This window comes from Lepidochelys olivacea (assembly GCF_965140295.1).
Source record: "Lepidochelys olivacea isolate rLepOli2 genome assembly, chromosome: 8".
NCBI lineage: Eukaryota > Metazoa > Chordata > Testudines > Cheloniidae > Lepidochelys > Lepidochelys olivacea.
Window position 1 is genome coordinate 46,349,973 of NC_140418.1, and position 14,099 is coordinate 46,364,071.

A 14,099-nucleotide genomic window follows, 5' to 3' on the forward strand; every position below is an offset into this window, starting at 1 on the left:
TCCTGAATGTCTGAGTAGAGGCAGAATACGGGGTGGTGGGGTGGGGGAATAAAAAAATAAGCCTTCCCAAAATGTTTGTGGACTCTCAGCACAGATTTTAGACAAAATTTCTCATCATACCTACTGTGGATATAGCTATCATCTATCAAGTGTTTATTAGGACAATCAAATCAGCCTGGTAGAGAAGTGACCCAACAAAGTTACAGGACAAGAAAATATACACAAAAGGAACTCAACACTCTGCTCAGCAGGCTAATGCTTAAAAGGTGTGAAACTGTCTCAGGATGGGTAATATTCCTACCTGTACCAAGTGTTTAGTGAATGAGCTACTTATTTCTAGGTGGTGTTCTATTAAGTTTAACATTTAAAGGTAACAATTTTAAAAAGTGCTTCCAGACACCAGAAAGTTAGATCGAAATGTAATATATTATTTCTCAAATTTTAACCAGCTAGCAGAGTTTCCCTTGCTAGATTACTCTTCCTTCTTTATTACCTTCCCCAAATTAAACCACTCTTCTGACCTCACTCATTTTTTCCCCTTAAAATAGACTAACATTTTTCCTGGCTGAGACACTTTAAACATACAGAAACAAGAAGAGGGGAGGATAATAAAGGAGAATTAACAGTAACTAGGGTTGAACCACTGGGTTGTGCTGTATGCAGTCTATGAAAACTGGAAAGAAACTTTCATCTATCACAAAACCATTTCAGTGAGAAATTCTCATGGGGAGTTGCATGAAAATTCCTTGAAAGCCAGTTAGCTATGCATCCAACCCTGTTTCGCGTGAGTTCTAGTTTGGACAATATTGTGCCTTCTGAAAATTAGAGGAAGTTGCAATGCTTTTACTAGTTCAGTGTACACAAGCATTATCACATAGCTCATCTATGACACTGGAAAGGACAGACCCTCCTAAAAATGCTGTAGCCAAAGGACAGAGACCAGCTTAATAATGTTAGTGAGTTATAGAACACACAATCCAAACCCTCCCAACATCAGACTACATACATGCCATAGAACAAATGCTCTCACATACTTGCTCCACACTGCACAATAAAGGAGCATGAAATGTCAACCACCACAAGTATAGCAAAGCACTTTTGTACTAGTTTATATGAGACAATAGCTGTTGACATAAAATAACTTACTGCCAACCTACTTTTCATTATTTACTACTCCAATCATCTAACTGTACAAGTCACACATCACTAAGCAAAAGGAAAAAGAGCTAAGAAATTCAAGTACTGCTTGCTGAAGTTAATGCACTACTCAGTTTTTAAAAACCTGTACAACCATCAATCTGTAACCAGCTTGTTTTAAACAGACCTATCCACCAATACGTCAAAATATGACAGGTTTCTGTCATGAGCAGCATGCCACAATATTTACACTCTTACATGTGCCTCCCTAGAATTAACTCTCAGGGTAGTGGGAGTCAAGATTGAGGCCAAGTGTTAATGCAAAATGGGGTTAAAGAGATTTAAAATTGAATGCATCCCCTTTGATACACCCTTTTGTTTCAGCCATCTGTTTATATGCAAAAGCAGTTCAGAAGAGGAAACAAAGGAAGGCTCTAAAAAGGTTCGCCAGCAAGTTCTCCATTATCTTTTTCCCTTGCATGCAAGAAAATGACCCTTAGAGGGATGTGGTACATACCTTGAGGGTGAGGTCCACGGTAGCGGGAGAAACTGGAGTTAGGCTGGAGCTCTGTTGTAGAGTCTCCCTCCTAGGGAGGGGAAGGGTGTGGGGCAGGGGCACCTGAAAGGCAGGCAACACACATCACATTCTAACTAAGTCTACTACAAAAGCCCCTTAAGAGCAAAAGCTCAAGCAGTGCTAATAAATTAAATTTTCTTCAAGGCTTGAGCTTTTGGCAGGGATGTTTTGACAAACTAGGATGAAAATTTGGAGGGGAAAGGTCATTTAGTATGTGTTCAGGTAACACCTGTCATCTCTGAGAGTGACTGCAGGCTTATTTGTCCATGCACCAATGCTTTCTGTATAGTTGTGCGATTTAGCCATTTGGGAATTTAGCCCAAAATGTACTTTTAGTTCAATGGGGTACAAAATTCTTCCCAAATCAAGCCTGGCCCTATTAGGATCCAAACTCTGAGATGCAACTTCTACCAAAAAAAAAAGAAAAAAGAAAAAAAAGAAACTATGTTCTTCAAAAAGTCACAGGACCACAAAATAAGCAAAACTATACCTGGCAACTAATGCTTGCATATGGCTATTTCTAGTTTCCTAGCTCTCTTTCAACAGGACTCTCATACAAAGGCAAGTTTAGGAGAAAGAATGCAAATTTGACAAAATGCAATCAATTGTTGCACAAGAAAAAGCTAATGATGGATTTACTCAAGGTCCTAAACGCAAGGTCTGAGAAAATGTTGCTATGATCCTTGCTATAGTAATAGTCTCTTACTCCTGTCTATCACCAACTCTTAGTTTATGCACAGAGCATACAGACCTGCCACTAAGGTGACCGGACAGCAAGTGTGAAAAATTGGGATGGGGTGGGGGTAATAGGAGCCTATATAAGAAAAAGACCCAAAAATCAGGACTGTCCCTATAAAATCCGGACATCTGGTCACCCTAGCTGCCACAGAATGAGATTAATCTCAAAATACATGTAATGAAACTTTGAAACTAGACAAAGCACAAATCTCTGTCGTTGCTCGGAGACCATAATTCCTGTGTGTGGATCCAACTCTACCAGGCAACAATGCAATACACCAAAATCAGCAGGACCAAGGAATTACAAAACAAAGTATCATACTTTGCCTAGGATTTGAGTCTACCACTAACAAATAGCACAAAAAATGTCACAGCATTTGAATGGAAGAGGTGCGCAGGAGTAGCTACAAACAACATTGCCACAAAAATGCATCAAGGATGTTATCACTAAATCCATTTAATAGGAATACATTTTATTTTAAATTGTAAGCTCTCTTGGGAGAGATGTAGGAGTAGGACCTGTCACAATTCCCCCAAATCCAGTCAACTCTGAGCTAGTTATATTTGCATTGTTCAAACTAGCAGAATCACAAGGTCCAGGTTCCTACTCTGACAGAGAACCACCAAGTTCAAGACACATTTGAAGTCACTATGAGTCATGCACTATTTGGTACTCTCTCTCACCATGTAAGAAAAACTAATACAGACGACAAATCCACAAAGCCAGTATTGCTGGTTTTGTGGGAAGTACTTCAAGCATTATGATTGAATTCTGCTGTCTACTTTAAATACGCCACTAAATTGGTTCCCTCACATTTGATAGCCACAATTCATTTCAGGATCCAGATCAAAATAATTCTTTTAAAACAAGTCTTTTGGGGACTTCTCTTTGCTTATCTTACAGACTCCACCTCTAACTACTACTACAGGCCTCTTCTTTCCCTTAGTCTCACAAATGCTGTTGAGGGTAACTTCTCTGTAATTCCTGCTATCTGGAACAGTCGTCCTGAATCTTGACACCATCTCTTTTCAAGTATCCTCTAAAAATATCTTTACTTTACATAGGCTTCCAAATTTTTCGTTGTTTTAAAAACAAGAAACACCATGTAACACATAAAGAACTCAGAGACAGACACTAACCAAACTGAAGTTATTATTTTTTTTTTTTTTTTTACAGTGGAATTACACAATGAACACCTGGTTAACATAATGGAAACCATACTAATAGCTAACTGAATGCAACATTGTGTGCTTTTAAAAAGGAAGACAAGAGTATAAATACATTTTCCCTGTTCTAGGTCAAGAGATTCACTACAATAGACTTACATTAGTCACCAAAGTCTCCTCCATTTTTGTACTGCTAGCAGCCACAGTGTTAGGATGAGAAGAAGGTGTAGTGTAGTCTGTCACAGACTCCTGTGAAGAAAAATAAGTCCATTAAAATGAACCCCCTATCTAAACTAGGTTTTCTAGTCTCAGGTGTAGTCTTTTCAGATAGTGGTTTGACTATCTTTTACATAGAAGCAGTTCACCAAGCAGTATGATGACAGAATTTCATCACACATATTAATTTATTTTCTTAGAAGACATGTCCAGCAATTCTCACTGCTGAGTTACTTTGCACTAGAAGAATTTGGGGAAGATTTCAGCTCTGTCAGAGGCAACATATCCCAGGAAAGCCTTGCCCTTAATCATGTATGCGGTCCAGATGATAAATTTTCGAAGCTAAATACAACTTTTAATGGCTTTTAATATTAGGCACATGGCTATAAAACACAGAAGAAAATAGTATAAAATAAGATCAGATGTTTCTTAGGTAAGCATATGAAAGATAAGGCTCTCCAGGTTAAAAAAAGAATGGAGGGGATGAATATGCACTTTTCTCTAAAGGGCTGAGACTTCTTTTCTGAAAAGATGAACAGATGGAGAAATCAAAGTGCACATAAGAAATTTCACTGGTGGCAAGTGGCCAGTGAAAAACTGATCTGGAAATGGCAAGATCTTATCAAGTTTTAAAAAGGTAACTAAGACGTCAACTCAAAGCAAAAATGAAGAATTTTTACTAGCTCATCACAGGATGGAAAACTCCTCGCACTCGTTCCTGAAGTCATATTAAAATTCTTGTATGAGCATTCAAAGCCAACTCTTGGGAATATAAAGACAGGTTTTATGCCCTCTTCCAAACAGCATTTCTGTCTCCATGATTCCTTTTCTAAAGCTATACTACCATGCTTAGTGCGACTAGACAGAGTTGTAGAATTAGTCCTTGCAAAAGGATGTTGGGTCTTGTTTGGAACCAAAAGGAAGACCAAATTGCCATTTCTAGGTCTGCTAATTACTATGTGAGATTAACTTTTTAAAAACATCTCGAGTTCAGAAATATTGGGAAAAGGTATAAAGATGATCCTTGGCCCAATACTAGGGGAGAGAGTCAATGGCTATTGTTCCTGGATTCCTTCTGGAAACTACCTCTTATGATTTTTCCATGGATGAGACAAGCTCCCCCTTGGATTTTTCTGCACTGGAAAGTGATTTCATGAAACGGATGAGGATGAAAGTTCCAGTCTTCCTTATCCAGGATCATTCTGCTGTGCTCACCTGCCCTCCTATTTAGGTTTCCCTGCACTAAGATCCAAGGTCCACTTTGAACTAGCTGCTGCTGGGGATTACCAGGATACTGTACATACATCCCCCTTTGTTCAAGAAAGTCGTTGTCCTTAATCCTCATTAGGTGATGACTTCCAGCAGAAACATTTTCAGGGAACAAGCTAGGTTTGTTGCTTGATATTGATCTGAAATTCCTGCTTTGTGTTCTCTGTACTGATATTGGCTTCCAATGGGGTCTCTCCATTGAGTTAATATCCACTGCCACCACTCCCTGCTAGGGCTGGTGAAGAGAAATAACTTGAATAATATGGTTCAGTTCTTGTCCTTCTCTGGTTGTCAAAGTACATGGAATACATACTTCTGACCACACTCTTCCAAGTACGGTCTCAGGATGCATTAGTCACTGGAGTGGTCACTTGTGGAACCTAATCCGAAGATCCTAGCAGCCTGAACAGAGTGATGTTCTAGCAGGCATTGTAAAGTTAGACACTTTAGATGTCTGCATCTTTTAGAAGTTACTTTGGTTTTAAGAGCCTGCACCAGGCTTCTCATTATCTTCACTCTTACAGGGCTGAACATTGTTTGGGACAAGACTGACACAAGTTGACTTATAGAATTTCACTAGCAGGGTTGTTGTATTTGCCACTTACTAAGTTACAGGTCTTTATGAATTTATGAGGCCTGATTCTTCATATTATGCCAGTGTAATTACACTGAATTAGTAACAGTGAAGATCAAGCCCATTGCCTGCCTATGAAAACAGGTGTATACACCTGCATTCTCAAGGCTGTGATAGTCACTAACAAGATATTGATTAAACCCCCAAGAAGTCAGTCTCTTGACAAGATGTTCTTATTTCAGAAAGAGACTTGAGGAACTTCATCAGGAATGGTGCGAATCAGAATGCAAAAGGTACATGGTCACTAAATCAATGAATGTCAATCTGCCACAGAGATGGCAGGCAGAACTGACAGTAGATGCTTCACATTTAAACTTCTTCCTCGTGAAGCTGTTGAGGCATTTAAAATCTAGGATTTCTATCTACCAACAATTCTTTGGGATTATAAATAAAATTGCACATATGCTTGAATTTGACAATCAAGTATATTTAAATAACCCAATGGAAGTTAAGTGATGGATAGCCTTTAGGATGTTGGCCAAATTCCTAGAATACAAATCAAGTGCCTTAACTACAAGAAACATTCCACAAACTGTGTGTTTAGGCAACACCCCTCTTGTTGGAAGAATTTTTTTTACTGAACTAAAAATTAAAGGTTGCTAGAAACGCAAGGTGGGTGAGGTAAAGTATTTTATTAGACCAACTTGTGTTTGTGAAAAATACAAGCTTTCAAGCTACACAGAGCTCTTCAGGTCTGTGAAAGGTACTTGGTATCATAGCTAAATACCAGTGGAACAGACTGTTTAGCACAAGTAGCTAACATATTGTAACCTGTCATATTGTAAGAGACAATTTAAGGTGAAGTGGCCAGTTAACACCTCAGCAGTCAGGACAAAAAATGGAGGCTAGCAGGCTAGATTGATCTAATGAGCCATAAATCCAGTGTCTTTATTAAAACCATGATTTTGACTGTCTAGCAAAGTTATGAATTGAAGCTTCCAGGCTTGTCTTCTGACGGTTTTATGCAGGTTCCCTTTGAGGAAGGGGACAGAGACGGAGTGACAGCTGGAGCTGGAATATGGAATAGCCAATTTCACTGCTGGTAAGCTCCCTGTCCTGGGGATGGGAGCCTACTAGAGCCAAGAATCCTGCTTGCAGATGAGACTCCCAGGGCTGCTGCTGCTGCGGTGTGGAGACAGTGGCAGCCCCCAGAATCCCGGCTCCAGCTGGGCACTCGCAGACCGGCTACTGTGTTGTAGGGAACCTGCCAGCCTACACTCCAGCTGTGAGCCCTGTGCTGGGCTGCCAGCTTGGGCTGCCAGCCTCAGCTCAGGGGGGCTCCAGTTGTGAGCCCCAGGGCGGTGGGGCTCTAGCTGTCAGTGCCCCACTTCAGTCAGTGGAAGCACTCCAGGTGAGGACACGCACAAATGACAGAAGGAGCATAGTGTGGATGTGAAACACTGCTTTAATTACTGCAGATGGCTGTACCTGGACTTAAGTCAACTTAATTTAGTAGGTTTCAGAGTAACAGCCGTGTTAGTCTGTATTCGCAAAAAGAAAAGGAGTACTTGTGGCACCTTAGAGACTAACCAATTTATTTGAGCATGAGCTTTCGTGAGCTACAGCTCACTTCATCGGATGCATACCGTGGAAACTGCAGCAGACTTTATATACGCAGAGAATATGAAACAATACCTCCTCCCACCCCACTGTCCTGCTGGTAATAGCTTATCTAAAGTGAGCATCAGGTTGGGCCATTTTAGTAGTGCAGCCAAGCCCTAACCCACTAACTGCACTTTTTGTCCTGCAGAGGTGTAAACTGGTCACTTCACCTTAAATGATCTTTTACAATGTGTTAACTATTTACACTATATGCATCTGAGGAAGTGAGCTGTAGCTCACGAAAGCTTATGCTCTAATAAATTGGTTAGTCTCTAAGGTGCCACAAGTACTCCTTTTCTATTTACACTAAACCATCTGTTCCACCTTTTATTTAGCTATAATTAAGGCTACATTTATGTCACAGAACCATTCCAGAGACCTCCCTGACATTCTCTGCTTCAGCCCCAGGGGTTGCAGGACTCTGGAGCTGGCAGCCAGTGGGGCCCTGGCAGGGTTCCAGTGACAGGCAACAGCAGGGATAAGCAGCCCTTTGCAAAGTTCCAGCAACAGACTCCTGAGGGGGCCCTCTCGAGGGTTCCAGCAATGGGCGACAGCCTTGCGGGGGGAGGGAGAATACCTTGGGTGAGTGGCTGGGGGTGTCCAGTTTTCTCTTTGGGATATATGGTCACCCTGCAGCTTCCAGCTGCCATAGTGGTGGGGGAAACCATGGAGCCGCAGTAGCAAGAGTAACAGCCAGGTCATGGCTTCTGTGTATTTTTGTTTATTACCTGTGACATGTCCATGACTTTTACTAAAAATAACCATGACAAAATCTTAGCCTTAGCTAAGACGACACAGAGTACCTTCTCCAGATCCAAAGAAGCTGTGCAGCTCAAAAGGTTGTCTCTTTCACCAACAGAAGTTGGTCCAATAAAATATATTGCCTCACCCACCTTGTCTCTCTAATATCCTGGGACCAACAAGGTTACAACACTAAAAGCAAAAGTTCAAAGGTTGTCTTTGAGGCTAAAAAAATACTTCTCTTGGCTCTACATGATTGTCTTGAACTACAAAAGGCTAAGGATGTTATTAATATTTATTAATGTTATACTGAAGAAACCAATAAAATAATTTCTATTTATCTAAATAAAATTCCAAAGCAGTATCAAGAAAAAATGAGAAGTATATGTGCAAGCTTTCTTTTAACTTGTATGGGCAATCAGAAGTTGAAACAGAGGGGCCAACTTTCCCAGCTACCCTAAGTTGCCTAAAAGGAGGAGAATGTTGTACAAAGCTGAGATGAATCTAGAAGACGAGAGACAGAGAAGAGTTGGCACTGAGAAGAGAACCTGCTGTGAATGAAAAGGCTGGTTTAAAGCTACATTATGTATTATCTGAAAAGAAGTTTGATTTGTTTCTGTCTTGAGGTGATTGTCCAAGCCAAGGAGGTTGTTAAATGCTCATCCATTTTAGGCTGCAAATGAAGCAATTTCCCAGGCCTATTGGGACATTTTAGCTTCTTTTAAAGAGCTAGCTTCCATTAACTACAAGTCAGTACCAGGTGGATTCCATTACTTTCAAAAGTGGTAGGACTGATCTTGTTGACTGTACCTATGAATTGCAAGATGTGGTTTACATACCATTTTAATGATTTCTGGGGGAGGTGGAGAGGCCAGTGTGGTTTGTTTATTTAGATTTAGAAGACAGCAAGAGTGGTCTCACCATAGAAACATAAAACTGTTGAAACAAATGAGATGCAGCAGCAACTCCAAAAAGCAAGTCTCTTCTCATATTATATGGATCATCATCATCCTGACGTTCTATATTTATAATGCAAAGAGCATGACTAAACAACATGGGTGCTCTCATTATGGAGCTTTTTTTGAATGGGTGAAGTACTCTGCTCTGCGGTTCTGGAGTTGCAGACAAAGTATACTTGACTGTTGCAACCTGACTTAGAGGGAAAACTCACCATCCTCTTACATGAGCAGTAGGTTTTTTTTTTTGTTTTTAAGAGACTGCTCACTGTGTTTCGCTTAAACACTTTAAAATCACTTGTTTGAAAATTTACTTTTAATGCTATCTAAAATTAATACAACAGAGGAAAACTTTCCCCCTATTTTTCATTTGGTTATACTTGTGCATTTTAGAGAACTGTATAGCCATCATCTGTTTTTCCTTGTACAGTCCATTTCACTTTGTCTGGCTGGGTCCTCCAAGGAATAAGGAGAGAAAAACATTTTAAAGACACAAAAATGTGGCTGGAAAACAAAAGCTGGCAGAGGAACTTAGGGACAGGCATGATACCTAAAACTACTTTAAAAACTAGATTTGAAGTTGATGGCGCCACTACCTCAAAGGTGACCTGCAAAGATTTGTGTTTTGCTTTGGTAATGTTTTAAAAAAAGCCTGAAAGTTTCTCTTCTAAATACAGTTTTCCTGCTTGGTTTTATACTCAAAATTAAAGATTTGTCTACCTGTTTTTCATGGAGGACTCTATGGGTGACTTGAGAACACAATTATGACATCACAATAATGAGTGAAATTTGAACAACTGAGAGGGCAAGGAATATTTAGGTAAACTGTAGAAAACACTGTTTTGTTAACACCTATTTAACTCAAACAGCTGGGAGAAAAGATCTGTGTGAACATTTCAGCTAAGGGCTGGGATAGCTCCCATTTCAGCACTCTGGTCCTTTAAGCTTCCTGCAGACACCAGACTTGATACTCCTGATAGCTTCAACTTAGGTTTAAAAAAACTTAAAAGAACAATCCCACCCTTTCAAGTCTTCTTTATACTTAATAAAGGAGCCAAAATATCACAAAAACCAATTTTTCCCTTTGTGGGTTGCCTGTAACTTCTTGGGATTAGGGAGAGGACAAAAGGATGTCAATGTATGCTGCTAGTGCTATTATATCCAGGGCCTTCCTTTTGGGTAGTCAGCTGAGGCATCTTTCCCATTCTGAATGCTTCCTGGGAAGAGTCAGGCAAAGATGATTATGTTCTCCTTGCCCTGATAGGCCTCAATGGGATGCTCTGGTCCTAGAACAAGAGGTTACAAAAAACCCATTGGGCTCTGACAATAAAAGGAACTAGGCCCAAGCCAGGATGTACAAAGTAAGATGCAGTCATGGTCTCCCCTGCCAGTCACCAAAAATACTACTTCAGCACCTCAGAGGTTACACTTTTCATCTTATCAGTTTTTGGTGGGCTTAAGACATTTAAGTCTGCTGGTTCAGGGAAGCCAATACACAGATACAGACAAGATTAAAAACAGCAGCACCCACTATTTACTCAAACTCACCAACACACCTTAAAACAAACTTTCCACTGCTGGCAACAGGAGAAACATTCATTAGGCTAGAACAGAGATTTCAGAGACTACCTCTTCTCCATGGCAGAGGTTATGTACCACCCCTCATGTCTCTCAAGAGTGAATCTTTCCAAGGATGTGCAGCCTCCAATAACTGCTCTGCAGATTGCTTCTAGTTCACTGGAGAGCATGTGGCAACTCAGCTTAAAGGATCACAGATATGCTCTCAGTTTTTTTTTAAGTTGTTTCGGCTAACTATTTAAACAACATTCTTGGAGTCACTAGTATCTCAGATTCCTCAGCATATCAAGTACAATGTCACTGCTAGCAACAGAGCAATACTTCCAGCTCAAGATTGACTATCTGCAGGCAACTGAGACAGAACATTACAAACTGGAAGTCCCGAGTCATTAAATTGTCTTGCCAGCGGGTGGTATGTGCCCACCTTCTACTGAAACAACCACCAGTTCCTATTTAAAATGTCCACTTCCCCACCTCCAGTTGATAAGGAGCTTAATTTCTGCAGTCGCGTTCTCAATCTTTGTGCTCAATCTTGCACTGGCTGTGTGCTGGGCTAGTCCTTTGGTGTAAATTCAAGTAATCTGTAGGCCGCTTTAAAGTTAAACTGGATTCAACAGACCTCAGAGGAGCTATCACAACAGCAGAGGATCACTGGGAAGCCTTGGTTATTCCTACCCCTCCCCCCAATTTTGTGCTGTCAGTACAGCATAGCTAAGGATCAGGACTGAAAGCAAGCAAAGTAGAGGTCTTCCTGTTAAGTGTTATTACAAAAGGTCTCCATAAAATCAAAGAGCAATCTGCAGAGAATGTACAGTGAAGCTTAAGTGTCTTCACCATGTTCCAGCAATTTTCAAAAGCACTGAAGTCTCATTGAATTCAATAGGATTTGGACATCTAAATTCTTTACGTGCTTTTGAAAATGTTTCCATACCAAAGCTTATCTTGAAGCTTGATATATGCTGTTTCCTTTGCTGTGATTCAGTTTGCAAGTTTGAGTGTCTCCCTCCAACATTTGGTACAGCTCTCTGATGATGGTTGACCACCTTGCTCTTGTGTAACTTGGATACACTCAGTGCCTGATTTGAAGTTCAAGGCTTCTGCCTACTCCAACCTCTTTGGTGCTATTCCCCACAGACCAGAACCTAGGGCTCAGAGCACAGACTTATTTTCTATAGCTTAGTGAGCACTTGTAATCACCGATGAGGCAGTGTAACAGTTTAGAACACGTCAACCACAGTCACATACAGGGCACATGATCCACAGCAGTGTTCTATTTTTAAATATTACTTCCTGAGAACAACTACAGGCAAATGGTTTAACTTTTCAACTCCAATGTTTTGTAAGTTCTTCTATGTAATACTTGAATGATTTCATCAGCAGGCAACTAAATGTCATAGCTGATTCAGACATTAAATGACCAATAATGGGTTACAGTTAATGAAATATCTCTTTTACACACATTGTTCAGTAATGTTCAAGAAATGTGCCACTTTTTGTCTTACCTTTGTATTTGTTCCAAACTCTGGAGCAGAGACAGAGATAATTGTTCCTATTTCAGTACTCAGTTCATTTGCGGCTTTGGTTTCTTTTGTCGAAACAGGGTCTGGACTCCTGACAGTGGTGGGACTGGGCTTCTCCTGTCCCTCGGGCTCTCCCTGCTGGGCATCCTTCACCTTTCTGTTCTTTAGCGAACGCTCTTTCCCAATAGGACCAGGTTTATATTCTTTGTTTTCTACTGGACTCAAGTCTGGAAGCTAAATTAGTGTTTTAACTTGTCAGTGTTGGCTGTTTAGTCAAAACATTTTGTTGACATCTACCAAGACTCAAAAAGTCTGTGACCGCTGCTTGAGGGTGTAAACAGTATGTCTGGGTTTTTTTTGTTTTAAATAAAAGGAAGGTTAGTCTAGTTAGAGATGTTAATCTGGCACCAGATGAGTATCACACGTCTCTTAAAAGCACTAATTACCAGCAGGAAGCCAAAGATCTAAGCAGAGCTACTATGGGTGCTATATTAAATGGCATAGGATTAAATAGTCAGTCTAAAGATTAAAAGTGACCTGCAAAGAAGAAAAAATTGCACTAGTGAACTTTAATATACACTGTCTAAAGAGAGCCCCAAAGGTTTTTTCTAGCAATGTTGAACGGATTTTTTTTAGCTTTAGTAGTATCAGGAATATTGAGTCTTCTGTTTTTGCTGGAGCCCTAAAAAGCTGGAGGTGGAGGATTCTCAGCCCTAAGTTGAAGAGACACTGGGGTATGGATGTTTGCCAGTCATTTCCTCCACAGTTTTGTTTGCACTAAAAGGGTTTTAAACACAAACTCAAATTTGCAAGTGTTTCCCTGTCTTCTTTTGCAGGAGTGGTGGCTGCAATGGTATATGGCTATATTATCATCAATGTTTTTAAATGTAAAGTTGATTTCTCTATAACTGTGTGGAGGGAGAGCGCTGAGGGGCTTCTGGGAGTCTGTGGCCACAAAGCAAGAAAAAGTTTAACACCGTGCCATGACACTCAGAAGATACTCCCTTCTTCATAGATGGTGACACCCCCAGAGGGTAGACTGCTTGAAGCAGTTCAGTGGCTACTACTGTGAGGCAGCAGGAGCAGCATAATGTCTCTTTAAAGCTAGTGGGCTAGGGTAGGCAGCGCAGCCCTCAATGCATTAATGGAGGCTAAGGGTGGGCAGGGGAGAGACTGGCAGTTTCTCTCTCACCACAAGTACTTCATGACAAGGAATGAGGAGGTTAATTGCTCCAGAGACAGGTAAAGGAGACCCTTCTTTACAGGTCTGTCTGCTGGGGAGGCCCCTAAATGGAGACAAAAACAACTCCTACCCAGAGAGTTTGCACCTGTAGGGCTCAAAAGCTGTTGAGAAAGGAGGGGGAAATGTGTTGGCTAGAGTAGCCACTTAGGTTCATCACTCCTACAGCAGACAGTTCTGCCTCACCCTTCCTCTCCTCTCCCATCTCATCCCCAAGCACACTACATTGCAGTATAGTTAAAGCAGTACAACCTTCTAGTGAAGAGAAGTCCTAAACGTCTAAGACTTAACTAAAAAGTTTGCATTTAATTTTACTGAAAATCTCTTCCCCCATCAATAGCTCACTTAATTCTCTTGTCTTATGAGGTTATAGTCCTACCAGGAAAAACAAAGTAGATAAGACCTGATATTTGTAAAGTAGAAACAAGCAGAAAAAACAGACTATCTATGCAATCTGTATACTTGATGAAAACGTGGCATTTTTTTACCTTTGCAGATCACCTTTACGTAACTCCAATATAAGTGATTTGACACACATACAATATACGCATGTTCTTAATGCAAGACTGAGTTCAGTTATATTTTATAAGGTTGTTGATTACTAATGTATTTTCATCAAGTCAATTATATGAACATTTAGTCTGAGTAGTCCTCTGCTGCTATTAACATTAATTATGCAAATGTCACTGGATTACAGGCTGTCAGTGTAACAGTTATCAAAACT

At 40.4% G+C, this 14,099-nt stretch overlaps 1 protein-coding gene across 12 annotated transcripts in view; it reads right to left on the bottom strand.

The window, feature by feature from the left end:
• Positions 1 to 14,099, bottom strand: part of PRRC2C (proline rich coiled-coil 2C) — a 115,158-nt gene that overhangs the window by 43,187 nt on the left and 57,872 nt on the right. For 8 of the 12 annotated variants that reach the window (XM_084636251.1, XM_084636246.1, XM_084636252.1 and 5 more), the window contains exons 22-24: positions 12,118 to 12,369; positions 3,779 to 3,868; positions 1,655 to 1,756 (exon numbers count right to left, since the gene is read on the bottom strand). In XM_084636251.1, the coding sequence (XP_084492377.1) occupies positions 1,655 to 1,756; positions 3,779 to 3,868; positions 12,118 to 12,369 (444 nt within the window). The remainder of the gene's footprint in view (positions 1 to 1,654; positions 1,757 to 3,778; positions 3,869 to 12,117; positions 12,370 to 14,099) is intronic. The other 4 variants (XM_084636247.1, XM_084636255.1, XM_084636254.1 and 1 more) reach the window with 2 other exon arrangements.